Source organism: Drosophila hydei, unplaced genomic scaffold (assembly GCF_003285905.1).
Source record: "Drosophila hydei strain 15085-1641.00,03,60 unplaced genomic scaffold, DhydRS2 tig00008130-arrow-arrow-pilon, whole genome shotgun sequence".
Taxonomy (NCBI): Eukaryota; Metazoa; Arthropoda; class Insecta; order Diptera; family Drosophilidae; genus Drosophila; species Drosophila hydei.
The window spans coordinates 2024202-2050877 of NW_022045839.1; the positions used below are offsets into that span (position 1 = coordinate 2024202).

General features: G+C 39.7%; 8 protein-coding genes across 11 annotated transcripts; 5 read left to right on the forward strand and 3 right to left on the reverse strand.

Annotated features, from left to right (window-relative positions):
• The first annotated feature begins 70 nt into the window (after positions 1-70).
• LOC111598034 (ATP synthase subunit s, mitochondrial) lies at positions 71-1464 on the forward strand. 2 transcript variants are annotated; one of them, XM_023313063.2, is made up of 2 exons: positions 71-1162; positions 1219-1464. In XM_023313063.2, exon 1 carries the CDS (start codon positions 328-330, stop codon positions 1012-1014), a length of 687 nt encoding a protein of 228 aa, XP_023168831.1. In that variant the 5' UTR covers positions 71-327; the 3' UTR covers positions 1015-1162; positions 1219-1464. The 2 variants fall into 2 exon arrangements, with proteins under 2 accessions (XP_023168831.1, XP_023168832.1); XM_023313064.2 differs by having other exon boundaries at positions 1228-1464.
• Positions 1465-1492: 28 nt separating this feature from the next.
• Positions 1493-6188, reverse strand: LOC111598032 (WD repeat-containing protein 19). The gene is made up of 9 exons (XM_023313060.2): positions 6019-6188; positions 5242-5964; positions 4564-5179; positions 3928-4507; positions 3582-3864; positions 3348-3528; positions 2205-3288; positions 1775-2144; positions 1493-1713 (listed from the first exon to the last, which is right to left on the reverse strand). Exons 1-9 carry the CDS (start codon positions 6186-6188, stop codon positions 1608-1610), a joined length of 4113 nt encoding a protein of 1370 aa, XP_023168828.1. The 3' UTR covers positions 1493-1607.
• A 614-nt stretch (positions 6189-6802) lies between these two features.
• On the forward strand, positions 6803-8709 carry LOC111597974 (rab proteins geranylgeranyltransferase component A). The gene is made up of 3 exons (XM_023312948.2): positions 6803-7002; positions 7081-8160; positions 8229-8709. The coding sequence occupies exons 1-3, from the start codon at positions 6954-6956 to the stop codon at positions 8633-8635; spliced, it is 1536 nt and encodes a 511-aa protein (XP_023168716.2). The 5' UTR covers positions 6803-6953; the 3' UTR covers positions 8636-8709.
• An 850-nt stretch (positions 8710-9559) lies between these two features.
• On the reverse strand, positions 9560-11987 carry LOC111597924 (serine/threonine-protein kinase hippo). The gene is made up of 2 exons (XM_023312876.2): positions 10455-11987; positions 9560-10340 (listed from the first exon to the last, which is right to left on the reverse strand). Exons 1-2 carry the CDS (start codon positions 11734-11736, stop codon positions 9595-9597), a joined length of 2028 nt encoding a protein of 675 aa, XP_023168644.2. The 5' UTR covers positions 11737-11987; the 3' UTR covers positions 9560-9594.
• Positions 11988-12393: 406 nt separating this feature from the next.
• LOC111597992 (parkin coregulated gene protein homolog) lies at positions 12394-16317 on the forward strand. The gene is made up of 5 exons (XM_023312971.2): positions 12394-12986; positions 13059-13231; positions 15124-15295; positions 15445-15594; positions 16070-16317. The coding sequence occupies exons 1-5, from the start codon at positions 12725-12727 to the stop codon at positions 16228-16230; spliced, it is 918 nt and encodes a 305-aa protein (XP_023168739.1). The 5' UTR covers positions 12394-12724; the 3' UTR covers positions 16231-16317.
• A 68-nt stretch (positions 16318-16385) lies between these two features.
• LOC111598000 lies at positions 16386-17856 on the reverse strand. Of its 2 annotated transcripts, none has more exons than XM_023312989.2 (4): positions 17467-17856; positions 17253-17381; positions 17036-17177; positions 16386-16592 (listed from the first exon to the last, which is right to left on the reverse strand). In XM_023312989.2, exons 1-3 carry the CDS (start codon positions 17603-17605, stop codon positions 17059-17061), a joined length of 387 nt encoding a protein of 128 aa, XP_023168757.1. In that variant the 5' UTR covers positions 17606-17856; the 3' UTR covers positions 16386-16592; positions 17036-17058. The 2 variants fall into 2 exon arrangements, with proteins under 2 accessions (XP_023168757.1, XP_023168758.1); XM_023312990.2 differs by lacking the exon at positions 16386-16592 and adding an exon at positions 16657-16932.
• A 1707-nt stretch (positions 17857-19563) lies between these two features.
• On the forward strand, positions 19564-20748 carry LOC111597998 (thioredoxin-related transmembrane protein 2 homolog). The gene has a single exon (XM_023312985.2). The coding sequence runs from the start codon at positions 19689-19691 to the stop codon at positions 20499-20501; it is 813 nt and encodes a 270-aa protein (XP_023168753.1). The 5' UTR covers positions 19564-19688; the 3' UTR covers positions 20502-20748.
• Positions 20749-21523: 775 nt separating this feature from the next.
• On the forward strand, positions 21524-22868 carry LOC111597999 (NADH dehydrogenase [ubiquinone] 1 alpha subcomplex subunit 11). Of its 2 annotated transcripts, none has more exons than XM_023312987.2 (4): positions 21524-21617; positions 21821-22083; positions 22145-22239; positions 22565-22868. In XM_023312987.2, the coding sequence occupies exons 2-4, from the start codon at positions 21827-21829 to the stop codon at positions 22723-22725; spliced, it is 513 nt and encodes a 170-aa protein (XP_023168755.1). In that variant the 5' UTR covers positions 21524-21617; positions 21821-21826; the 3' UTR covers positions 22726-22868. The 2 variants fall into 2 exon arrangements, with proteins under 2 accessions (XP_023168755.1, XP_023168756.1); XM_023312988.2 differs by lacking the exon at positions 21524-21617 and adding an exon at positions 21635-21654.
• Positions 22869-26676: the final 3808 nt, after the last annotated feature.

Consider the following 26676-nt stretch of genomic DNA (forward strand, 5'->3'; position numbering starts at 1 on the left):
CTGATTGTAAATATTATATCGATAAGTTGAGAGTGTGTGAATGTTCAGCTGCGCTGCGCTGCGCCAAAAGTCAGAGCTACTAAACAGTGTTGACAAATTCAAAAAAATGTATTTGAAAACAAATCAAATCAAAAAATGGCAAATTTCGTTTTTATTATAGGGACCGTTAAAGCCATTAAAGGAAAGAAATAATTATATCTTTATTTTATCCGAGGGCTGCATAACGCACAGGGCTGTAGTGTATGGTTAGTTAAAAACACCTGTTCAACGGTAGGGGTGCATTAAACACAGGGCTGTGCAATTGGGAACATCTGTTTTGTTAAGACAATGTCTATTTTACACACGATTACAAAATTTCTCTCAAAACGTTTGTTAACACAAGGTACTGGCAATGGCATTAAACAAAATTACTTGCATATCGGTACCAAACCACATACAAAAACTAGAACATCGATAAAAATATCAGCAGTACGCAGTATATGGGGCTATGTGGCGGTGGCCTTCAACCAGGTGGATAAGGATCGTTTGAGACGGGTGGGTCCGAATCGTCTCTGTGCTGAATGGATACTAAAAAATGGTGGAGGTGTACGAATGACAGAAAATCCTACCAAACTGTGGAAGGAATACAATCATCTGCCAGCGGAGAATACGCCGTTTCGTATTAAAGTTGTGGACGCAACCAATTCATCGATCATGAAAATTGGTTTACATCATTTTGAAGGCTGCAGGAACATAGACACCGTAATCTTTCACAAATGCAAGCATCTGGAAAACGACGGTCTGGAGGGTTTGGCATATCTAAGCCAGTCGTTGGCTAATCTACAGGTATCCGGTTGCTATAATATCAGAGACTCTGGCCTAGCTTTTATTAGCCACCTAAGAAATTTGAAACAGTTGCTCATCTTCGATATGCCCTACGTTCAGAATATGGATGAGGTGGCCAACAAACTAAAAAAAAGTCTACCTGAATGTGACGTACAGGCCAACAAATTTGGAGTACAGTTTAAAAAGTAATACACCTTCTTTGCCAAAAAAATCGAATTGAAATTGTTAATTTTTGCAAATATAAATGAAATGAGTTAAGTAGCTCGATGGACTTCTGAGTAGTATAGTCAACAATACAGGCATATTTCGATATATGGGATATGTATGCTAGCGAAAGGTAAGTACTATTGCTTTTGTTCTTGGCCTATTTGAAATCATCTCAGTATTTCTTAGCTTTAATAGGTCTGCAATCAATGAAGGAGTCAAGCGGTTTTCATTACCGAGTGCCTACTATACTACACATAGTATCTAATTACTGAATTGTGACTAAACTATATATATTCGTAATATCTGTGATCCTCTCATGGATAAGCTATATATGGGCAAGTTTAATGAAGTCTTATATAAAAAATAAATAAAAAACTGATCCTCTGCTGCCTTATCGAAGGCAGCACAGCAAATCTTTATAAACTCAAAAAATTAAATTAAAAATCCATTATTAGTTGTGTATTCGGGTGTAATTGGTGCTACGCAGCATGTTATGAAATGCCCTAAATAACTTATATAATATTATTTGGTGTTCTGTGCAGTCTATCAGTATTAAGTACTAAATGATGTATATTCTAGGTGGCAGCAAGTATGTAGGGACGTATATCCTCCACGTCCAAGAGCTGCTCAGGAGCCACATGCTCGCCACACATAGGACAATCTCCATTTTCCGACAGAATGCTAAAAGTGAAAGGAATTATAACAATTATTTTTGGATACTATATATTAAGCTTAGACCTACTTCTCCATTTCTCCGCGAAAACATAGAAAATCGCATTGGGGACAGGATGTCATTTGAGTTTTAATGATGTGCTGCCCCGTTGCGATGCAAATGGGTAACGTTGTCTTGCAGCTGTAGCAGGTGACTTCCATATTGGCCAAATTGGCGTCGCAGATGGGACATTCCATTGTCTCGTCATCGATCTCATCGCGTAGCTGTTTGATGCCTTTCGGTGCTTTGCGGACAATCGACTCTATTTTCTTAATATAACGCCCATCCAGTTGATTGCGATAATCTGGACGCATGAGCATGGAGGCATAGGTAAAAGCCGATTTCTTTAGGCCAGCACGATGGCATTCAATAACAGTCGAAGTGAGTATGGGCACAATATCTGTGGATATTATTAATAATTAATAATTATACTAAACTATACTTTAATTCTATGTATTACGTTCTGGAAATTGTGAGATGCATGCGGCTACCTGGACGAGCAGTTTGGCGGCTAGCAAATGATTGCCTAGCTTGACATGTATGCGCACCAGCGTATAACGATGCAGCAATATCAAATTGTGTCGCATTTCAGCGGTCACAGAGAGATTATTGCGACGCAGCTCCTGGTACATGGAGTAAAGTAAGTCTCTTGCTGATTTGTAATTGCCCGAAAGTTGCTCTTGATTGGCTATAATAACTGCTGTCTTAGCTGCATCCTTGTAGTGCTTGCGTGCCATATACAAACGGAACAGATAACGTGGATCCTTAGGTACACCATCGAGTTCACCTAACAGAAATTCAATTAGCTGCGTGGCAAGCTGTTCATTATTAGAGGTGGCCACGCAATCAATGGCCAACGATAGAGCCTGCGACTCTTCATTACTAAACGCAGAGGCCTTGAGGAGGAAACGAAGTGCCTTGGTAAATTCCCTGGCCAGAAAATAATATTTTCCCGCTAACAGCGTGTATTTCTCACTCTCAAAATAATGAGCCAGTGCCAGATAATCTGCGGACTTTGCATTTTCATAACGTTCCAAAAGCTCGCCATGGCGACGCAGCTTGTTATGACGCTGAGCTAGAGCAAAAGCCTCCTCCACGCAGCCGCATATGACGAGAAACTGTAGAGCCTGCTCAATATCGTTAATTTTCTGATAGAACTTGGCCAGCATCTTAGCTGCATCCATTGAGCGCGATTCGAGGACTATTTCAGAGGCAGCATGAGGATCACACAGATGATCTAGATAGATTCGAACGCAGGCATCCAAATCCCCGGCAATACGATAGCTGTTTATAGCTTGCTCAAACTGCCCGTCCGATTCCTTGGCCTTGGCATAGGCTGCATGCAATTTGCTGCTTTTCACATGGCCCAATATATTGTTAGCCTTGTGCCACATCTTAAGAGAGATATAATGCCCGCACGCCTCGTCGTAGTAGCCGCCGCGTTCGTAAAGACCTGCCGCCTCTGTGAGGTGACCCACAGTGGCCAGCAGCTCGGCGCAGTCGAAGAGCAGCTGCTTGTCCTGCAGCTCCACAGCATATTGAATCTAAATAGATTAAAAATATATATTACAAAGGATTGCAAAAACGGAAGCGAAACTCTTACGCCACGTCGAAAATCACCCGCACGTATGGAGGTGCGTGCAATGCCCATTTTGCATAGACGCACATGCTCCTCGTATTCCGGTGTGCTGTGCAGCAAAGTTGGTGGCTCTGAATCTTCGTTGTTGATCAAATCCTCCTTGTAGCCCTTCTCATAATGATACAGAGCGTCCGCATAGTTGCCACTAGACAAACACTGATCAAACATCAATTTTTAATGAGAATTGTTTTATCTTACGTAAATTCCAACTGTTGGGCATACTCCCGTGCTATGAAAGGCACCTCATTTGGTTCATATTTGTGAGCCAATAGCAGCGCCTGATCCCATTGCAGTAAGTCCCTGCTAAGATCCAGAGCGGCACGTGTGTACACTCCTTTCAACAAATACTCCTTAGCCTGATCGTATTGAGCTAGAAGCATGCAGCAGCAGCCGCACAACATGTGCAAATCCTCTACATAGACCAGCTCGTCCAGCGCATTGACTAAAGCAGCATCGCCTAATTGGCGATACGCGCGCAGAGCTATTAATATGGAGATATATGTTATTTACAGTAGAATAAACAATTATATAATTTATAGTTAACCCATTTCCGGCTCTAGATCCGCAATGGCATGTTCGCCAAATTGTCGCCACGCGCTGTCCAATTGCATCTGCTCGCACAGCTTGTAGGCCTCATCATATTTCTTAAGCTTCAGCAACAACAGCAAATTATCCGATTGACTATTTGTGGGATTGATGACATGTGTGCTCAAGCATTGGGTTGCATACTGTCCACCATCGATGTGCAAAGCCATTTCACCCGCACAGACCAGCAAAGGCACTTGACCAGGATTTAGCTTCGATTCACCCAATCTTTGACTGTATCTGCCACGTACCGAATGTCGTGTAAAAACATGCGTATAAACAAGACGAGAATCGTAGCTTATAAAAATATTGGATTGTGTTAAGTCCCACAAACATCCCAAACACTGTTTGGGCAGCTCCGCAATGAGTAGAGCCTCCTGATCTAAAGCAGGCAAATAGACAAAGCCCTGTCCATGTTCATCGATGAAAATCGTTTTAGTGCCTTCGACATCTGTATAAAGTTGACGTATGCCATTACTGTGACGATAGATAGTACACGTATCCCACTTTTCCAGCGAGTAAAACACCAGATGACCGATCTAAATAAGTAACATAATGAATAAGTAATAAAGCAATGATTCTCTCTATAACATACGTCTGTTGCAAAGATGAGTAGTTCCTGACTGAGTGCAAAGCATGTGATGACCGCATCGCTGGGTAGGGAGGAGGGAAGTGCACTGGGAAAGCACGCCTGCAGCTTATCTTTACAATTGGGATTATCCGCTGCAATTGCTTGAAGTATCAGCTGTGGTGGGCACAAAGCAGCGCAGTAATCCGCATTCAATTTCATAGCGACAACATCATTAGGCAAATCTCGTTCGCTGAGAGGCCGTGGCTCATCGCCCAAGCTTTTGCCCAGATCATAGAACCAGACATGTTTATCCAGGCCAGCAGCAAAATTATAGGGACCAATGGCCAGAAATGAAGGCTCCGTTTCCAAAGGCAGCCGAAAAGGCACTGTTTTTGATTTATCTGGTGCATAGACATAGATAGAAACTTCCGCCAGGCTGCTCAACATGACCAGACGTGGAGCCGATACTGAAAACATGTGAGGCAATTTGGTTACATAGGTGTAGACTGTCCCTCCACTGGTGGTGACCGCTAGGAGCTGTCCATCTGGTGACCAATCAATCATTTGCACGCTCGCATGATCCGGTACTGTAATAATGCGTTCCGTTTCCTGCAGATTAGTTATCGAGTGGATCTTGATGCTATGTGGAATGGAAAGACAATGAAAAATGATTTCTTATTATTTAAAAGTGGATCAGCTTACTTGTCATCGCCACAGGAGGCAACAATATCTAGAGATGGACAATAGGCCAAGCCAGTGAGAGTATCTTTGTGATTGCGCACTTGCCACAGCTCTTGGCCCACGTCCTTGGGATGTGTCGAAATGGCCACTACATGGCCATTGGAAAATCCCAGCAGTATATAGCCATCTCCAAACCATTTGTGCTGCAATAGCGAACCATAGCGACTCTGAAAACCGAGTTCTGTTGGGTTCTCAGGCTCCGGCAGATAGTACAGGAACAGCGTTCGTTTGCCAATTATCATGCTTATAGCATTATCACCGGCTATACGCTCATCATTCGCCATCTCTGCAAAATACATATCGGAGGGTGCATCGCGCAGCTGGACAATGCGCACCGTATCGCCATCCTCACTGCTCAGGGAGAAACTTTTGTCATCTGAGCCGAGGGCAAGCAGATTTTGTGCTGACCAGGCGCCGCACGTTATACGCTTGTTGTGCTTGCCAATAACCGGGGTTCGCTTTCCACTGCGATGATTGTAAATAGATAAATTTCCACGCCCAGTACCTACAGCTAAAATCTGCTGCTGCTTGGACCACAATATGCAGGTGAGGGGATCACGTAGTCCAGATTCTACAGTCAGCTTTTGTTGTGTCGTATAATCCCAAAGAGTGATATTCGGTGAGCTGCTGGTAATGATCCCCAATAGATCTCCTTCGGAATCCCACGCAAAACCAGAGCACAAACTGAAAAGGAATTATGTTATATATATTGAATTGATAGGCATATCTCGAGATTACCCGGCTAATATAATGCGCTGCACTAGCTGGCCTTGGCGATTGTATAGAGCTACGGAGCCATCGGTGCCCGTTGTGGCCAGCAAAGCGCCGGCACTCTTTTGCCAAATAAAGTAGACGTCGCCGATGCCGTGAGGCTCATCATATTTGTACAATATCTTCTCAAACGACATTTTCAAATATTAAACTCCTATAGCAGCATGTTTTTTCCGAAAATTATTGCACTCCTGCTGCATTTTGCAGAGCTGGAAACTTTTTTCAGCTTTCTGTTTACACTTTTTACCGTTGCTATGACAGCAACAAGTAGTTTTTATACGATACTACTCATTATGAAAGAAGTGTGACCATTATTTTAGAAAACAAAATATTACGTGAATGATTAACGACAGTAGAATTATTAACGAGAAAATCATTTCTATAATAAATTTGAAGTTGAAGAAGTTAATCATATGAATTTCATATTAACATATATAAAAAACATATATTGGCCAGCTCTGTTTAGCTGTTTGTTTCCGTTTTATTTCAGCTTATAACAGCAAGTTGTTCAGCAATGCTAAAAATATAAAATAAAAAATTCCAGTTGGTATATAAAGCTTCAATTTATATACAGATGAATCATTTTTGACATATTTTTGTAATGAATTTGTAATAACGTGGGCTTGAGCGCCTGTTTTATTTGTTTCTTACGATTGTTCTTTACCGTTACCATGACAGCAACAAGTAGTTTTCGAACGATACTACTTATGTTGACAAGCAGTGTATAAGGAGCAAAAATACTAAATATACCGTTCTTTGTGATCAGCATACTGATTTTAAAGTTGACAACAGCTGTAATAAAACTAAGTCATAAATTACTCTAAGATTTGTTATTTCAATTAAAACTTGTTTAGTTACAACCATTACATTTCTACACCCAAAAGTAAACATTAAATATAACCATGTCGGATGATTTACCCGAGGAATTCGATTTGATAGTCATAGGAACAGGTAAAGGGCGTTCTAAGTAATTGTCTTGTTTTTTCTGACATCCACCTGAGTCTGATGAGTCATTAATGGTTTTTTTAGGCTTCGTTGAATCCTGCGTAGCCGCAGCTGCTAGTCGCATAGGTAAAAATGTCCTACATATTGATGCCAATGACTACTATGGCGACGTTTGGAGCTCGTTCAGTCTGGAAGCATTTATTAAGTTGTTGGAGCAACCCAGCAACAGCCTGCGCAATGGGAGTTACACCTGGCATAAGTCAACGGAGCAAGAGGAGCAACCGGTAACGAGTTGGACGCGCGAATCTCTGCTAGAGAAGTCGCGTCGCTTCAGCCTGGATCTGAGTCCACGTGTCGCCTATTGCGCTGGCTCGCTAGTTCAATTGCTTATCCAGTCGAATATTTGTCGGTATGCAGAATTTCGCTCCTTGGACCATGTTTGCATGCTGTACAACGAGGAACTTGTTTCGGTGCCCTGTTCCCGCAGCGATGTTTTCAATACCAAAACGCTGACGATGGTAGAGAAACGACTCCTGATGAAGTTTCTGACTGCGTGCAATGATTACGGTGAAGACAAATGCAATGAGGATTCACTAGCATTTCGCGGACGTACTTTCCTGGAGTATTTGCAGGCACAGCGCGTGACGGAGAAGATAGCCAACTGTGTGATGCAAGCGATTGCCATGTGTGATGCCAACACTAGCTTTGAGACGGGCATGCAGCGCACTCAACGTTTCCTTGGTAGCCTCGGTCGGTATGGCAATACGCCTTTTCTGTTTCCCATGTACGGCTGTGGCGAATTGCCTCAATGTTTTTGCCGCCTGTGTGCTGTATATGGCGGCATTTATTGCCTAAAGCGCAGCGTGGATGATATCAATTGGACGGACAGCGAGTTGCTTGTGAGTAGCGCAGGCAAAACATTGCGCGCCAAACATTTAGTTTGTGCTCCGTCTCAACTGCCTGCCACATTGGCCACACACTTTGGAGAATCTGAACCACGTATATCAAGAGGATTATTCATTACCTCCAAACCTTTGGGCAATGAAGAGCTGAACAAAGGTGGCGGTGGCGTCAATTTGTTGCGACTGCTGGCGGCGAATGGAGAGCGAGAGGCTTGCCTTATACAACTCTCACACTATTCAGGCGCCTGCCCAGAGGGCTTATGTAGGTGTTACATTCACTCATTATGGATTTGTTTTACAGTGTAATGTAAAATCCTTTTAATTTTCTAGATATACTGCACCTAACGACGCCGGCGATTAGTGCCGATCCAGCAGCAGACCTAGCTGACTTTGCAGCACAGCTTTTTGAGACGCATGCCAGCCAGATACTCCTCAGCGCCTACTTTACTATAGCAGCTCCAGCTGCAGAGGGCATTGCAAACGCTGACACGCCCATTCTTTGCACAGCTGGGCCCGCCTACGAGCAGGACTATGATGCGGCTATAGAGAATGCGCGTCAAATCTTTAGCCAGCTCTATGCGAATGAAGAGTTCCTACCGCGTGCTCCCGATCCAGAGGAGATTGTCGTTGATGGCGAGGATCCAAGTGCGCTGAATGAGCACAGCTTGCCGGATGATTTGCGTGCACAGCTGCAGGATTTGGAGCAGGCAGCACAGCATATGGACATAGCGGACTAACAGGGATACAACAAAGTTCAACAACTTTTTTATTCATCACTTTATTGAGAAAACAAAAAAAAACTGAAAAGATTCTATATACATATGCTAAACTATCTGATATATAAATAATTTATATATATATATATATATCTTGGACAATTGAAATTCGCAGGTTTTCTATTTCCTTTAGGTTTTAGTTTAAAATCAAATATGTGCTTGCATATAATTCTTTATATATTTATATATATATATATATATATAAATATGTTTATATATATATTTATTGTGTAAATTATTTATTATATAAACGCTAGTTACTATATATATTTTATATGTATGTATGTGAGTGTGGGTGTGTGTGTGATTTTTATATATATCTATATATCTCTTCCAAAAATATGCATTATAAAAATTGTATTTTTCTTACTATTTGTTTTATTGCTTGACAGTTGCTTGTTTATTTATTTGTTGTTAAAATTTGTTGTGATGCACTCAAATCGTGTGTCTTAAATTAATAGAAAAAAACACAATGTGTTAATTTGATTAAATAATAGTATAAAGTTTAGTTAACAAAGGTAGAACGCACCAATTTAGTCTTATGTTTTTAAAGGAGCAGCGTTTTGAGAGGGGTTTCTTTTTTTTTGATTTGTTTTTTTTTTTTTTGGGGCAGTCCTAAAAAGAAACATTTAAAATAATAAACTATGCCACAATTCGAATATGAAACGATAAAACGTGCATTTTAAAATATGTTTCAAGTGTTATTTGTTGTCCGTCTTCTTCTCTATATATATAAATAAATATATGTATATATATAGATATATCTGCTTTTCAGTGCATTTTACAATAAAGCTTTTACGTTCTCGTTTCACTTACAATATCAGCTGCTGCTCAAAATGAGTTTGCTTATTCCTTTTCTTTTTATGCATATACATATATATGTACATATATATATATATATTTTATATTGTTTTCTATTCTTATATCTTAATTAGATTATTGTTGATATTCTGCTGGCGTTTGCGCTTCGCATTCATTGCATCCACAATGGGCTGTCGTTTGGCATTATATTTTTTATTGAGCTGCTCAATTTCCAGCTCCATCTCGTGATCAATGTTGCTCAGACGCTGGTTCAGATCGTCAAAGGTGAGAAATTTGAGAAATTCGAATTCTCCTTCTACATATGCATGTGACTGTGTGTGCAAATGCTGATGCTGATATGCGGGCGGAGGCGCAGCAGGAGCAACTGCTGCTGCAGCTGCAGCACCACCCTGCTGTTGCGAACTCCGCAGCAAATTCTGTTGATTGTTGAGCGCAATCAGCTGCTCCGTCATTAGTGGATAGGCCATGAGCAGCTGTTGCTGCTGCTGTTGCTGTTGCTGCTGTTGCTGATGCTGCTGCAGCCCATACTGATTGATAGCTGAGATTTGTTGGAATTGCAATTCCATATTGTGTTCCCAGTTGTTGGCGTCATGCGCACCACTAGCCAAATGCTCCTGTGGCTGCTGCTGTTGCTGCTGTTGTTGCTGCTGTTGCTGCTGCTGCTGCTGTAGCTGTTGTTCCACTGCAGCTGGTGAGTATTCTGTGGTTGCCTTTTCGTCGGGCCCTGCATTTTTGCGCTCAAAGTGATCGAGGAACTGTGGACGATAGCGATAGCGCGGCTTCTGATCATCATTCCGTTTGGCCGTGCTCGAGTCATCCGAATCCGAATTAATAACCATTGTGCCTGCCGGACAAAAGAGATATTCAAACAATTCGAACGATATTTCGTAATGCCTACTAAGAACAGCTTGATATAAGCTGACACATCTGTCCACCCTATTTCATAATACCCACTCACCCAAATTGGACTCCAGTTCGACCATGGTGCCGCTGTCTACTGTAGCTACATCTGCACTACCACCAGTACCACCAGCACCTCCAGCACCGCCTGCTGCTGTAGCCGCCTTGGCTGCTGCTTTGGCCATGCCTGACCTTATGCCGCCTGGACCTAGTGTTGCATCGTCTACATCTTCTCGATGTGCTATCATGGTCGCATCTGAGGCCGAGTTCTCTTGGTATTCATTGAATTTCTCAGGCACCAAAGTGCCGGGGTCTACAAATGTTTTAACCGTGCCCGAATTGTACTCGTTATCCTCCTCGTGAAGCATCAGACCCGACTCTTGGGTGGCTAGACTCTTGGCCTGGCTCATTGCACCACCAGCTGCTCGATGAGCGCGCTGTTGTTCCCTTATGGCACACGTCTCCTCGAGCATGGTCTTCAGTATGCTGCGATGATTGGCATTGCGTATGAACTCATGCTCCAGCAGTTCAGTGGCTGTCGCGCGTTCATCCGGATTCTTAACCAGGCACTTGCTAACGAAATCAATAAACTCTGTGCTCCAGCGATCGGGCTCCCGGAACGATGGTGGCGGTTTCTGTGGTATCATGAATATGGCACGCATTGGATGTATTTCACCGTATGGAGGCTTCCCTTCAGCCATTTCCAGCGCTGTGATGCCCAGTGACCAAATGTCCGCCACACAATCATAGCCAATCTCCTCAATCACCTCCGGAGCCATCCAGAAGGGCGTACCAATCACTGTATTCCTCTTGGCCATTGTGTCCGTTAGCTGGCCAGCGACACCAAAGTCCGCCAGCTTAGCATAACCTTCGGTATTGAGCAATATATTAGCTGCCTTGATATCCCGATGGATTTTGCGACGCAAATGCAAATACACCAGACCCTGAAGGGTATCCGATAATATGGTTGCAATTTCATCCTCTGTCAGCGTCTTCTTGCGCAAACGCATAATGTCCGAGACGCTGCCTGCGCCACAGTACTCCATACAGATCCACAAATCATATTGCTTAAAATAAGAGCCATAATATCGCACTACATAGGGTGAATCACATTGTTGCATAATCGAGATCTCCTTAATTATCTCGTGCAGATCGGACTCAACCGGCACCAATTTGATGGCCACTATTGAGCTGCTTTCCTTGTGTAGCGCCTTGTATACCGAACCGTAGCTGCCCTCGCCTAGTTTGTACATTATGTCAAACACTTTCTCGGGCGGCTGTAAAAGGGATTCCTCTGATAATTTCTTTAACTCGCCATTGCCATTTGTATTGGAAGACATGTTGCTGGCTGTTGTTGTCGTTGTTTTACGTCTGCATATGCGTAACCAGTGCTAGTGGCAGTGCCTATGCTGTTTACTTCAAGTCTTACGTATCTGCGGTATATTGGTTTGAAATAACACAATATCTGCTCTACGATAATTGCCAATTTAATGCAACGTTTTTCTTTGCACCCACATTTGTTCTTTATTCGCTTGCCAGTAGAGCTGGTGCAGCAAAATTGCTAGTCACTGGTATTTTTTAGTGACTACTCATGGATTGCACGAGAAAATATGTGTTTGGTATTAAACTATTCTTTTTTAAATACCTTTTGGTTCTTTGTTATATGGAAATCTTGAGGGTACGGGCTTTGGATTACATTTATTTGCAGGCATAAATATAAACTGATATATCCAATTAGTGGATTCTATCACACTAGATTTGTTTTATAACTAAGAGCCTAAATATAATTATAATACAAAGTAATTACTATTTCTTTCTTCATTTTAGTGCAAAATTATCGTTATCGATGCTTTTCTAACTGGCGCGTGACAATTGAATAGCTCCGATTTAAAAATATATATTGTATAAAAATTATTAATTAAATTATAAACACATTAAATTTTACAGATTAGCAGCTAAGCATTTACATGTTACAATTTACATACAGAAGTGTTAGCAATAAGTTTATTTTAGAATATTATCTGCTGTTCGGCGCTGCCAGATAGGCAAACAGTTCAGCGCAGCTTGGCGCAATTTTTAAATTCAAAAGTTGTCAAATGCTCTTGTTAACTGCCAACTTGCCAGAGCATAAATTCAATTTAATGTAATTCGTAAACAATGTGCCTTATCAGTCAGTCCCTGTGCTTTTGGCTGTCCTAGCAACGCGCGCCATAGTAACGCTCGTGGATACCAATACACACGAAATTGAGAAAATTCCTGAACCTTTTGCTCGGGTCGTCAGTTTGTTGTTTACGCTAGCTGACTACAGTTCGAAGACTAACGAAAAAAATGTCCCATACACGCATAACCACCGCCTATGGAGCGCGGCCGTCGTACGATTTACATACAAACTCCATATCGCTGAAACAACGTTCCAAGTCCGCAAATCCACCACAATTACGGCCATTTAGCGGTATTCAGGGTATGCGACCCCGTTATGTGCCGCCATTTTCCATACAATCGCAGCAGAAAAACACGGTAGTCATTAACGGTCCTATACACGAGCCACCCGTCACGGCAAGCGCGCGCGGTCGGCCACCGAATCCCAAATGTTCGTATTCCCAAATGGTTGCCCGAAAGAAAAATATGTAAGATTATTTTGATTACTTGTATTGGCTTTCAGGTCTGAAGAAACAGCAGAAATCCATTTCGTCATGCAATTTGGGCGCTAGCTTTAACGCCTGCACGGCTATCAAGAATCCGGGGCGCGGCACTTTGTTTCGCATGTATTTCGATCGCGGTGATTTGCCCATTAAAATGGAATATCTCTGCGGAGGCGATAAGATTGGCTGGACGGTGAGTCGGGGCACGTTGTGCTTAAGTATTGAATCAGAAAAGCTTCATAAATATTTTCTAGACAAATCCAATATTCAAGCAATTTGGCAAAGTTATGTAAATAATTGCTTAAACTATTTGGAAATTCTAAGCAAAATTGATTAATCTTAAAAATTAGTTACTTTTTAATGAACTATAGGAAGTTTTGTGAAATATTCCTTAAGCACTTGAAAACTAGGGGAATAAATTATTCTAAATTGAGCTTGAACGATCTGGCAACCCTATGACATGTGACTTCTGGGAATCGTAAGTAAAAGTAGAGAGAAGGGTTTTCATTTAAATAAATAAGTTAAAGCTTTCTAAGCGAAATATTAATAAGCTCCTTAGCCTCAACTTTAGCTAATAAAATTATGTCTCATCGATCTGGCAACTCTATGTCTAAGCAAAGTAATATATAATTATCAAAAAATGAGTTCTTTCTTCACAATTTTGGGGCATTAAATCGTTTTGAAATCAAAACATTTTGAATAATTTCTGTGTATTTAAGTTATTTTTGATTTCTGGCAGTGCCGTTATTAGCTGAACTTTGATTCGTAAATTACCTGCCAAGCAAATCAATGCCAACTAATTGCCAATAGGTGTTAGACCCAATTTTGCCACTAACAACTGCAGACCTGCGTGTCCAATTATTTTTGAAGTGTTGGCACAAAAGCTAGAATAACTCCCACGCTTCTAGGTGTTATGCATATATATATATATATATATATATATATATATATTATTGTATATGTCTATTTCCGGAACAAACAAACGGACGGACTCCGTTTCGCATTCACGTTTGCCACAGTAGCAGTGACGTCCAGGTGTCAGCCAGTCAGTCACTCATTCACCCAAAGAGAGAATACCAGAACATAATATATAGACTAGGGAACATAGCTTGGCCTGAGCTGGTCTGGCCTGGGCCTTTCAATGTCATGTGTGAAGGCTTGGTATGATGCTCAAGCGGGTGCGTTTGTTTATATAGCAATGCGGCATTTCTGACAGTTCATTTACATATGAGCGATATGAAAGTGACAGATATATATCATATATATATGCATATCATATGCCACAGCAGACTTGAAGGTCAACCAAAGGAGCTTTAAGTGGGGTTTAGTTGATGGTAGAAGTAGGTAAGTGGAGCTCACTTGCTCATGGAAGCAGGAAGATTGTGCTGGAAAATTTTTTATTTGATTATTATCGCAAGGCAGCTACGAAAGGGAAGAGGCTACTCAGGTGTGCGTAAATAGAGCTGGTGACTAATGACACGTGACTAAGGAAAATAATCTTTTAAGCATTTGTTAGCTAAGCTTGGTATATATAATTCATAGATTGTAATAAATCTATATACGTACATACAGAAAAAAATATATATATATATATGAAGCAAACATATGTAGCTATGAAAGCTCTAGAAATATATATAAATTGTTTTCTATTGAGAGCTTTAGCTTTTTTTGTTTTCATATCAAGTAATTCCAGAAAATTTTATATAAACAGATTTCATATATAATTTAAGATTTCAGTCCCATAAACTTTAGTTATTAACAAAAGTTTTAGGAAAACTTGCAAAAATAAATTGAAATTAAAAAGAAAAGAAAAACAAAAGAAAAGTTAAATGAGTTGCTTGAAACGTTTTCAATCACGCAGTTTGGGAGCTAAGCTTACTATCTTTCTTTCCCTCTCTCTCTCCATCTCTCTCTCTCTCTGGAAGCCCTAATATATACATATATATTTTAACCCATTTAACTTTCCCAGCAAAATAAATCCGAAAAGATAGCTTAACAAGCATCGCGTGCACATTTACACCTGTAAAACAAGCGGCAAGAAAACTTACCTTAACTGTCACAAGCTCACTTGTATTTCGCTTGCAGGTGGACATTGACAAGCTGGACTATAGCCTCTACTTGCCGCTGTTCTTCGACGGACTGGCCGAGCCGAAGCATCCGTATAAGACCTATGCGCGACAGGGCGTTAGCGACTTGCTGCAAGCGGGCGGCGATAAAATCCATCCTGTGGTACCGCAATTAATTTTACCGTTAAAGAGTGAGTACCTGGCGGCGATGGTGGCAATCAGAAAAACCCAAAATCGAAGAGCCGCCCAGACAAAAAAGTATTTGTCCTGGCACGCAAATTGCTTTTGCTTTAATTTGCACCTGTAACTTTTAGTTGTTTCTTTGGCTTACCTTTCGCAGACGCATTGAGCACCCGCAACGTGGAGGTGATGTGCACGACATTGAAAATCATACAACAGCTGGTCATGGCCTCCGACATGGTGGGCCCCGCCTTGGTGCCCTTCTACAGACAACTGTTGCCCATGTTCAATGCGTTCAAAGTGAAGAACTGTAAGTGCGACTCCGACAGGCAGGCTGTAACAAGGGACAGATCTTTACTCTTTGGGATATTTATCAAGGTCAAGTCCAGACTTTGTAGTTTACAAGATCATTGCCTTTATACGAACGAACAGATCGAAAGACGCGCGCTTAGATAGGCCTATGGAGTTACGAAAATGATTGGATAGATTCAGCGAGTTTTGCTGATCAAGTATATATATAATTTATAGGAGCTGCCACGCCGCAGCACGAAAATATATTCAGAATAACTTTTCTGGTTGATAACTTTGTTTGGCTCGCCTCATTTATAAGGCGAATTAGGTCTATTGGAATAGTGGAATTAAGATGTTGAGTCCTCTAGATTAAGAGACATAGATTTTGAGTTCTAAACATGTGTTTCGGGCAAGATTCCATATGTCTTTTCTGCATATTTTTTTCAAATTATTTTTAAAATACCTCAATTTGTTATTCTTTTTCTATTTGTCAGTGAACTGCGGCGACGAAATCGACTATGCGCAAAAGAACAATTTGAATGTGGGCGACTTGATAGACGAGACGCTGCAGGTGCTGGAGCTGCACGGCGGCGAGGACGCGTTCATCAATATCAAGTACATGGTGCCGACCTACGAGTCCTGCTACTTGAATTGATCATACAGATGCCTATCTATATAGCTAAAGAAAAGCAGCTTTTACATGTTTTATGCTTCATATACACATATATATATGTATATATATGTACATATATGTACATATATATATACAAATCACGAGTATTTATTGAATTTTACATAGATGCCAATGAATAAATTTGTTAAGTATAATTTTCAATGTGGATGTTGTTGTTGTGTAGTTGAGTATATATGTAGAGATTATATAGTGTCTATATACTAAGTGTATGCATGTGCGTCTGCGTCTGCGTGTGCAGCAAGCAGCAAAAGCCAATAGCACCAAAAAACATATAAACGTCTTCAGGCAGAGGCAGCAATGGGGCGCAACAGCTCAAAACTTGGCTAGAAAGAGAGAGGGGGAGAGTGAGATATATGGATATATATATATAGAATATATGATATATTGCGCTGTTTGCTCTGGCTTTACAGTCCTTGACTTCAATGATTCCTTCAACTTGAATTGTATCAGAGAAACACTATATATAAAGTTAAGTTTGCTTTTACTAATAGTGAAGATATTCTATGTCTGTAATGTCTTTAATGATTGCTTCTCTGTCCGTCATAATCTATTTAGTCTTAAATTTTGATAGTAAAGATAGTCCTATATCTCAATAGGTATTCAGATGAATTCTTTAGGCGTGGCTCAGCATCAATTGTTGCCGTAACTCATCTATACATAGCTCTATAAAGAAATTGGTTTGTAGGATTGTTTATAATAAACCGAGCTGTTTGAGCGCGTATTATGCAGTCGCTTAGACACGATAGCAGAGCTTCTGATTACTTACAGCTGTTGCGCCGCCTGATTTAATTAGAATTTGGGCGGGGCGTACTCGTTCTTCTTGACGTTGTGTGGCGAATAGCGATTGTAGAGGCCCCAAATGGAATTCATTAACTTGTCATTGTACTTCGCCGGCGAATATTCACGTTCTGCGGACAAACAAATAATAATCAATTGGGCACTCCCCCTCCCGCCTTCTGTCTCTTTCGCTCTCTGCTACTTACGAGCATTGTTATCAATCTTATCAGAAATGTTTGCTGCTCTTAGACGCGAGACAATCATGTCCTTGTCCTGGAACTGTTCACGCAATTTGCAGGTCGCAAAGGCTCCCTGCGGCAAGGCCATTTCGACAACTAAAAACAAAATTAAAACAATATTATAATAAATATGTTAAATAAAACGAGAAAAAATAACAGAAATAAAGCGGAGAAAGCTCACAGTCTAGATTGAAATTGTTGAGTATGAATAAGAGTTGTGTGAGCTGCAGATTGCTTTGATCGCTCAGTTTCGAGTAGAAGTTGGACACGTGTTGAGCAATTTTCGAGTCGTTCACTAACACTGGCAGCGACAGCACCATTCAAAGTTTAACGTCTCTGGGTATGTAAACTGTTATTGCACTGTTTTTCAAGTCTTTTGTTTTGTACAGCTTTGGCTTGGCCAAGAATTCTTATTTATCTGTGTTTTCAAACGTTTTTGTTGCACAATTGTTTGCGCGGCATTTAAAAAATGCACGATTTATATTGATTTCGACGACTTGTAGCGTGAGAGCTTGTAAAAATTGTAGACACAACACAAAGCAGGTTCAGAACTGAACTGAATCGGAGACGAAGCTTCAGCTGAAACTTATAGAGCTCACAAACAGACAGATGGAACATGATGGAGATTGATAAGGGAGCGACAGAGAGGCAGAGAGGCGGACAGAGAGCGAGCGTGTGAGATCAGCAAGCGGCGCCATTTTGTTTGTGTAAGAGAGTGTGTATGCCTCAGGAGGCCTTTTGCTGGATTTTTCTTTTTGTTGCATGCAGATTTTCCAAATAAATATACATAGACATTTATATATATATATTTGAACTAGACTTTTCGACTTTTGTTCAGATGCTTGATAAGCGAATGAAATTTGAAATTCATTTCTAATCACACGCTCAGCTAAACTGCGCAGTTTGTTAAAAAAAACTTGAAGAAAAAACAATAAATGGAAAATCTGTCAACCTTTGAAAAAGTGTAGGCTCAATAAATAGTTATCGACGAATTTGATATGATAAGCCATTTCCCAGCTGTTGTCTAGCTGTGGGTTTATTCCTTGTTTCTTAATTGGTCAATTCTTAGCCCAGTTATTCATTTGGCCATGAACGTGGGCTATGGACAGCTCTATCTTTGATCGGTTCATGTGAAGTCAACAACTAAACCGACTCGAACCGGTTCGACTCTATCTGTACACAAGTACAAAATCGGTGCAGACATATAGACAAGTGGACACATATACATATATATACCTGCTGATGCATTTACTGACCTTACTAATATATATATTGAGTTTTGTTGTATGTTTTGTTTATTGAGTAAGTTGTTTACCAGCTGAGTGATTGCTTATAATGTAACTTTTTTATACTGTTTTTTATTATGTTTCCGATTAAAATTTTGTTTAATTACTACTGCTTAAAAATCTCTGTAGTCCCATTTTTTTATAATTATCAATTGATTGCATTGTGCGTTCAGCTGTTGCCAGGCTCATGGCAAAGCTTTGTAAATGCTATATTTGCAATATTTTATTGAGAGCATTATTATTGATAACTGTAAAAATAAGCGTCAGCCATATAGGCAAATCTATGACGCGCGATTTGTTGACTACAGCTAAAATCTTATGCATCACTCCACGCCTGCAATCAGCATTACTTTTGCAAAAAATTAACAAATAATAAAAATAAAAGAGGTTGCCCAAAATTGTGACACCTAATGGCTTGTCTAGCCACGAGCGTCCGAAGTCACGTAGAATGATTCGTAAACCTGATTAGAATACAATATATTTATATATATGTATAGAAACATAAAAACAACACATGCTGAAAAATAGATTAGGCGGATCTTATATTGGGCAAGGCTATCAAAGACATTATAATTGCTCTACTATCAGCATAGAGTATATCAGATTAATTGTTTGTTGAAAATACATGTAAACAAATCAAATTAGCCAGGCCCTTGAATTTTCACTTGAGGTGTTTTTGGGCGCACTTACAGCACTGTTACGCTGGTAGCTGAACAAGATTCGGACTATCGATTTGCTTATATGCTTAAATGCCTTTAGTGTGTAGATTACAAAAGAAAGAGCGCGAAATTTGTTATCAAATAAAAAAAGTATGTCTAATTTACACCTATATTTAAATTGAATTTTAAATGTAACGTACCCGTTATTCAAGCACACTTTACAGCACTGTTTTCCAACAGCTGTTATTTATGCCCGATTGTATAACAGTGCTTATCGAGCAGCAGCAGCTGCCACTTTATAACTTAGCATAGGTCTGCTAAGTTTACAGCAGTACTAATAGAGCAGCTGTCTATCGGTCAGGTTGTTCCTCGCCAAAATTAGCTAACAAGAAAATAAATTACGGGAAGTTGTTAATTAAAAAGGTGACCCAGATAAAAAAACGGTACACAACTGAACGATGTCATGGAAAAAGGAGCTAAAAGTGCTGGCTAAGCCTTACTATTGGGTTAACATACTTCTGGCCATATCGTATCTGGTGTCAAAGAAGACGAATGTGATATGCACGCGCCTTTTTCAGCATGCCAACCAGGAGGAGGACATCTGTGACATGGAAAGTCGCGAAGTGGAAATACTCTTCTTTCTGCTAATTGTTGTGATGATCCGATCACGTAAAACTGGAAGTGTTACTATGATCAACTATTTGACCTCGTCGTTTCTCTACACAAAGGTGGCAAATATGATTTTATGGGCCTATGCAGATTTTCGATATGGATTGGGTTTTCTGTTGCTCTGCGTGCTCGTTGGAATGCTGTTGCCAGAGCCTTCGTATCGTGGCCCAGAGCATATAACCTACTTCCGTACTGCCCAAACCTTCGAGGAGGAGCTAGTGAGGGATAAAAAGGTTAGCTGGTTAATATGTTTCTACACCGTTTGGAACCCGACCTGCGTGAATTTTGCACCGATCTTTGCGGAGCTGTCGGCGGAATATAATGCGAATTTATTGAAATTTGGTAAAATCGATATTGGACGCTTCCCAGATGTTGCGGCCAAATATCATATCTCAGACAGCAGCTTCTCGAAGCAATTGCCTACGTTAATACTCTTCCAGCAGGGCAAGGAGGTGGAGCGTCGTCCTTGCGGCGATGCCAAAGGAAAGTTGCAAAAGTTTTTCTTCTCCAGCGATAATGTGAGAGCATGCTTTGGCTTAAACCAGCTCTACAAACAGGCTGTCGAGAAGCAGATGCCTGTGGAGTCTAAGAAATCCAAATAGTTGAGCACACGAGAAGGGAAACAAATGAAGTGTCATCCCATTGTAAACCCAAAAAGCGCAAACATGTGTCATCGAATTGCAATTTGTTTTGTACGTGCTAATAGTTTAGTTTTTAGTTCATTTTTTAATTTATTTGATCATTGCACAAAATGTAACAAAGCTCGCTGGCACGTACATACAACTATGTAGAAGCCCAAAGCGTTGCCGTTGCCATTGGCTAAATTATTATTTGTAGTCAAATTCAAGTCATAAATTGTAATTAATAAAATTCTTTAAGCTGTTTAAGTGTACTGAGTTCATCTGGTTCGTCTTGTCTCGTGTTCTTAATTCATTTAAACTAACATTTCCGTTGTTAATATAGTCTGCGGACAACTTGCTTATGATACATTATATATACATATGTATGAATTTAGGTATAAATTCTAGCTTCTTTTAACAGTAAGTGCTTATGTTACTGAACATGAATTAAATGTAATTTTAACATACTGGATAAACTTGGAGCCGGCTAACAGTGCCTCAGGATATTCGGATAATTATTTACTTTACTCCCAGTTGATAAGGAATACCCACATTGGTTAAGGTTTGCACGAAATCTATGAAGTCTTGAGCCGAGAGTAAGCTTTCCGCTGGCAGAAACAAGTTTTATTGTCTATTTAAATATTTGAAAAGGAATTTAGAGTAACAGACGAAAATAGTTGAAGACTTTGTCAATGCTTGAAGACGGGTACGTAATCGTTTTGACTATCGAGTAAATATATCGTATTTTAATCGAAAATTTAGTACATCCAATTTACGTTGGCGGTTGCTCTATCAGCTTATCGACTTAACATACACAATTCTAATTTCATATAAATGTTAAACTCATTTTGGCACTGTAAGCAAAAAGTTTTTATTTCTTTAATATTACAAGCATAATATGATATACTCTGTCAGAATAAATCATTTAAAACAATATCAATTTTGTTAAAGATTTAATCAACGAGTACTATCATTACTATAACTTTTTGCTGGCATTTTTCGAATTTATTTTCTTATTTTTGATAATAAGTACACACTGCTCAACAGCTGTTTTGTCAAATAATTCTTCGTTTGGAAATAATTACGTAAATTCGGCAGGTTAGTAAATTAATGGATACATTAATGCATTAATCGTGTAAACAATTGCCTAGCAAATTCAAAATGCTGTTGAGAAACGCTTAATGTGTATCACATTGCCTAAATCGCAATATAAAAACACTTGGATAATACCAGAGCCATGGACAACATCTTCGGATTTATATGTGATTATTATTTAAATGTTTTCTTTTTTTTGCATTTAGGCAACTATGTCGATCTTACGTTCCAAGTACTACGACCATCCTGATGGCGAAGATGCCTTTGGAAAGATTGTGGCCACAAACAAATACGCCATTGTCACAGGCTTGGCGTGGTCCACATTTGACGTGTTAACTCTTACCAAGCCACAGGGCTACATACCCACACTGGGACGCTTCGCCTACAACACGGGTCCACTGATGGGCATGGCTACAGCATTTACGCTAACTACGCTTGCTGCTACAAACATACGAGGAAAGGATGATAAGTACGATGAGTTAGCTAGCAATGGATTGGAATATTTATTAGTTGATTGCTTCCATTTGCAGAATAAATTATCTGATTGGAGGCTTTGCTGCCGGCAGTATCTTTGGAGCTTGGAAGCACAGTCATGTATCTGGCCTGGTTGCTGGTCTGTTCCTTGGTAAGTAGACAACGTAAAATGTAATGCAACGTAACGTTATATTGAGTGTAACATGACGTTAGTATAAGGTAAAGTTATTTGAATATAATGTGACGTTGTTTCGCCCAAATGTAGCATTATTTGAATACAACTTAACGTTATAAAAATATACGCAACGTTATATGAGTATACGTAACATTATATGAATTTAACGTAACGTTATATGAATAAACAGCGTTATACTAATTTGAGCCAACGCTATTTATAAAACAACGTAACGTTTCTACATAACTTACTTTTTATTATACGTAATGTAACGATTTATTAAACTTCTAAATAATTCTAGGCATCGCTGGTGTCATCAAGAAGATGTCGATTGAACAGGGCTGGGAATTCTTCCCTGATTCACCCACGCATCAATACGGTGGCGTAAATATTGCCATCAATGATTACACCCTTACGGCCGAGCGTGCCAAAAACTGGACCGCGGAGAAGGAGAAGAAATAGAGCGAATTAAAAAAACTTTAAATGGTTAAAAACTCTTACGTGTTTTTAGTAATTAATGTACAGATGAGAAACGGGCAACTGTGTAGTTTACAAAACAAGTGACTGCAAATGAATAAATGCCAAGTGAGAAGTGATATCTAAAACATTTGTCAGTAACATCAAGCGGGCGACGAAAAGAAATCGCGCTAATAATATGCAATGAAAAGAAAGAGGAGAGAACTTAACTTTAAGCATGTCACAAAAAGCACTTTTCAGCACATTGGCGCGAATTATTGGAGCCAAAGCCAAAGAGTCACTGATCACATAACAGTCAACAGTCAGCAACAGTAACAATAACAACAACAAGAAATCATTTTCGGAACCCAGTCACGCTCACAGTTAAGCCAACAGTTTTTGTTTTTGCTTTGTTTTCTGATTCTCTGGCGGCCCATTTCAAAATTCATGAATGTGCACTTCGTCATTTTGGGCATTTTCTCTTATGCCTCTTTTTACCTTTCTTAAGCGTGACCGTGACTCATGCAGCATGTATCTGTAGCTACCTCCATATGTATATGTTTGTCTATCTGTGACAACGCACGCATAAGCATAATCGTAAAGTTTTAAGCTGGCTTTTCGATTGAAACGAGCCAAGCACATTAAAGCTCTTAGCTATGTTGGCTAAGTGCACATGCTTCGAGGGCCTAAACAAATTAGCTGCTAAGGTGTTACTAAATAAACATTATTAGGTTTTAATGAAGTTCCGGCGAGCGTTAGAGAACAGGTTTTTTCGGCGCACTGAGAAAATCTTCAGGAAATGCCATCAATTTGCTGCGAATTGGTAAGTTGGGGCATTTCCTGTTTGCCAGTTGGAAATGTACTTGTTTTTTACGCTTTTCGCTTTCTTAACCTTTAGCAAATTGGAAATTGCACTGCCAGCAACTGTTCAAAACGCAGATCTTCTTCTGTCTTGAGCATGAATAATCGCAGCTGGGAAACGAGATTGCGTCTGAGAAAGCATGAGGGTTAAGACCTCTGCGTTTTTAGTGTTTCATAAATTTTGCGGTTTCATTGTGGCCAACAACGTGTTCTCTGCTAACTTTTTGGCTTTGTATCTGTGAGTGACCTCTAAGCTGTTAACCGTTAAGCTTGCATTACGTCAGTAATGGTCTCTCTACTCAATTCTCAATTTGTTGTTTATATTACGTATTAACGTTCATGAAACGTGAGCGCTTAAATGTGCGAAAGTTCAAGCTCAATGAATAATTTAAATTATTAATTATACATTTTGTTAAAGCTCTCACTGGCTATAGGGCTATGTATATGTGTCGTTCTCTCCTACAGTTAATCAATCAATATTTTTGTACTCGTTCGTGAAATGAAGGAAAGTATATTAGTTTTCTGAAGTGCCTTGAGAGACTTGACTGCAAGGGCAATTCAAATATATTTTATATATTTTTGTATATATATTTACGCCAGCTGAAATCACATATAAACTATTTTCAGCGCTAGGATAAGTTAGATCATAGAGCAACCATTCCTAATTCTCGCGAAGATCTCAAAAAAATTCTATAATTTCTCTTAGTCCATGCGCCCAATGGACAGATCATATCAGTCTTGGGTCTATCTTCCTTCAAATGAATTATTTATAATTTTTTTTATTTATAATTTTTGACTTTGGCGGGCATTAAGCAGCCGCTTGCCTAGTCCAGTTGCAATCGATCCGCTTAGCTTAGCTAAAGATCTGTTGATATTTAATGCTAACTTTTGATTTGCATTTTAAATTGATCAGTTGTAAAAATATATATAGAAGCTCTAAGCATATAGTGGGCTAACCTAATGAATACTGAGCGAGTGCTTCGAGTGTTTCACCTTGATCTTTGTGCACGTTTCCCCCTTTTTGCGTTGCAGGCGCGCAAACCAGTTGAGCAGCTTGCGCGAGCTCCCGAGAGAGTTGAAGTGCGCCAAGTCCCGCCGGTTCCGCCAGTGCTGCCAGCGCTGCCAGTCACTGAAGCTGACTAATCTCTGGCAGCTGCTCCACTTCGTTGTCTGGGTCTTTGGCGTGCAGCCGCAGCCATAGTTGGGTTTCCAGCTGTCACGAGTCGGACATGAGCATGAGCATGAGCATAAACTCTGCGATCGGCCTGTGATTTATTGGATGCTTTGCGCATTCGTACGGTTGTCTTGGGCGATGACATCATCATCGTCATTGGCATTGGCAAAAAAACAATCATTAAACACTACAACAAATTGCATACTTTAGCGAAACATTTGCGAATTTCACTTTCTGCCGTTGACAAGGAGCAGTAAAGCAAACGAGTCGCCCGAGACTCACATGTGTATATATATATCTATAATGTCCAGCTATATACACTCATATTTCTACTCACAAAATGGTTAAGCGACCCTTAATGGCACTTTTCACTAATTGGCGTAACGCCGTTTGGGCCCGACCCTCTATTAAAAGTCAATTATTTGCGCCCCTGATGACACTTATCCAGCAGAGCTCGCGTGTCAATAGGATACAAAGACTAAATATATGCAAATGTCTGGCCAGGATTACAGCTGAAGGTCCCAGGGGATGGTCCAAAATGTATTTGTAGTTTATGAATATTGTTCAGGAACTTAAAGCTTTCAAATTGATGGAGTCACTTCAAAACACAATGGAATACTTCAAGTTTCTAATTGTCATGTCAAAATATTGTGCCCTATTCGAAGTGTGTGTGTGTGTGAGTGTGTGTGTTGGCTCTTGGCTGAGGCGTTCGTAATTAATCTTATTACGACTGGCTGCCTCAGTCTATGCTGGCATTTATGGAATTGCGACTCGAGCGGACTCCGTCGCGCATTCACATCTTGTAATCCTTTTAATAAACCCGCGCAGCTCACGCGACACCAACGTCAATTAATCACCAAGATCAGGCCGGAGATGGGCAATGCATGTGCGTCGCGCTGCCACAATGCACATCCATCCTCATCTATGGACGAGGCGGCGGCGGCAAAACACAATTCTGCAATTAAAGATCTGCGACAAGGCAGCCCGTAGCACAAAAGAATACACGCACACACACACTAATACACTAATACAGTTGCCAGCACACACACATATTCACACAGATACTCTTGCAGCTGCAAGCAGTTGCAAGTACCGCACACAGTTGCCGCTGTTGCTGCTGCTGTTGCCGCTGTTGTCATTCAATCGGTGTCAAACTCCAACGACTCGGCGTCGCACAGTGGCTCAAAATAGTAATAAATGTTTTATTAAAAAATAAAAAGAAAAAAATAAAACATTGTAAAATAAAAATCTTCAACAAAAAATATTTTTCAAATATATTTTTTCAAGTTTTTGTCATATTTTTTATATTTAATTATTTTGATCTCATTTCCGAAGAATCTGGCAAATACATTTATAGCTCATTAACTTTTTGAAATATATATTAAATCAGAAATAAATTCTATAAATGTTTATAATAACCTTAAAATATGGCTTTAGCAATAAATATGGTGAAAACATTTTTAGAATTTATTCTAATTATTTTTTTGATTTTTAATTTCTTTAATAAAGAAATATTTATATTTTTGAAAGCTTTATTATATGTAAAAAATTATATAAATATTATTCAATGGAGAACCATGTCTTAAAAATACTTTTAGTATATTTTAATTATTAAATAGATTTGAAAAATATATATTGAATTTATTATTTAATTTATATTTAATTTTAGAAATATTTTATTTAGTTATAGAATTAATTTTCAATATATTTAAAAACATTTTTTTTTTATATTTTTTTAAAGATCAACATATGCACTTTTGCACCACTGTGCTTGAGCACACATCAGATGATTTAGCTACTGGCTATGTGGATACATATAAGCATAAAGATCTTTGGGGCCAGGGACACAATCCATCAGTGTTTGCATCTAAAGTATTGTGCAGCTGCAGCGGGCGATGGTCAAGAAGACAGAGAGCGAGCGA

Coding starts and splice junctions, on each gene's coding strand:
- LOC111598034 (XM_023313063.2), top strand. CDS start 328: ATGTCTATTTTACACACGATTACAAAATTTCTCTCAAAACGTTTGTTA.
- LOC111597999 (XM_023312987.2), top strand. CDS start 21,827: ATGTCGATCTTACGTTCCAAGTACTACGACCATCCTGATGGCGAAGAT. Junction 22,084..22,144: donor ATACGAGGAAAGGATGATAA/GTACGATGAGTT, acceptor TTCCATTTGCAG/AATAAATTATCTGATTGGAG. Junction 22,240..22,564: donor GGTTGCTGGTCTGTTCCTTG/GTAAGTAGACAA, acceptor AAATAATTCTAG/GCATCGCTGGTGTCATCAAG.
- LOC111598032 (XM_023313060.2), bottom strand. CDS start 6,188: ATGTCGTTTGAGAAGATATTGTACAAATATGATGAGCCTCACGGCATC. Junction 5,965..6,018: donor CAGCGCATTATATTAGCCGG/GTAATCTCGAGA, acceptor ATTCCTTTTCAG/TTTGTGCTCTGGTTTTGCGT. Junction 5,180..5,241: donor GCCTCCTGTGGCGATGACAA/GTAAGCTGATCC, acceptor CATTCCACATAG/CATCAAGATCCACTCGATAA.
- LOC111597998 (XM_023312985.2), top strand. CDS start 19,689: ATGTCATGGAAAAAGGAGCTAAAAGTGCTGGCTAAGCCTTACTATTGG.
- LOC111597992 (XM_023312971.2), top strand. CDS start 12,725: ATGTCCCATACACGCATAACCACCGCCTATGGAGCGCGGCCGTCGTAC. Junction 13,232..15,123: donor GCGATAAGATTGGCTGGACG/GTGAGTCGGGGC, acceptor TTTCGCTTGCAG/GTGGACATTGACAAGCTGGA. Junction 15,296..15,444: donor ATTAATTTTACCGTTAAAGA/GTGAGTACCTGG, acceptor TACCTTTCGCAG/ACGCATTGAGCACCCGCAAC.
- LOC111597924 (XM_023312876.2), bottom strand. CDS start 11,736: ATGTCTTCCAATACAAATGGCAATGGCGAGTTAAAGAAATTATCAGAG. Junction 10,341..10,454: donor CGAACTGGAGTCCAATTTGG/GTGAGTGGGTAT, acceptor TTTGTCCGGCAG/GCACAATGGTTATTAATTCG.
- LOC111598000 (XM_023312989.2), bottom strand. CDS start 17,605: ATGGTGCTGTCGCTGCCAGTGTTAGTGAACGACTCGAAAATTGCTCAA. Junction 17,382..17,466: donor CAACAATTTCAATCTAGACT/GTGAGCTTTCTC, acceptor TTTTGTTTTTAG/TTGTCGAAATGGCCTTGCCG. Junction 17,178..17,252: donor TAAGATTGATAACAATGCTC/GTAAGTAGCAGA, acceptor GTTTGTCCGCAG/AACGTGAATATTCGCCGGCG.
- LOC111597974 (XM_023312948.2), top strand. CDS start 6,954: ATGTCGGATGATTTACCCGAGGAATTCGATTTGATAGTCATAGGAACA. Junction 7,003..7,080: donor TTTGATAGTCATAGGAACAG/GTAAAGGGCGTT, acceptor TGGTTTTTTTAG/GCTTCGTTGAATCCTGCGTA. Junction 8,161..8,228: donor CGCCTGCCCAGAGGGCTTAT/GTAGGTGTTACA, acceptor TTAATTTTCTAG/ATATACTGCACCTAACGACG.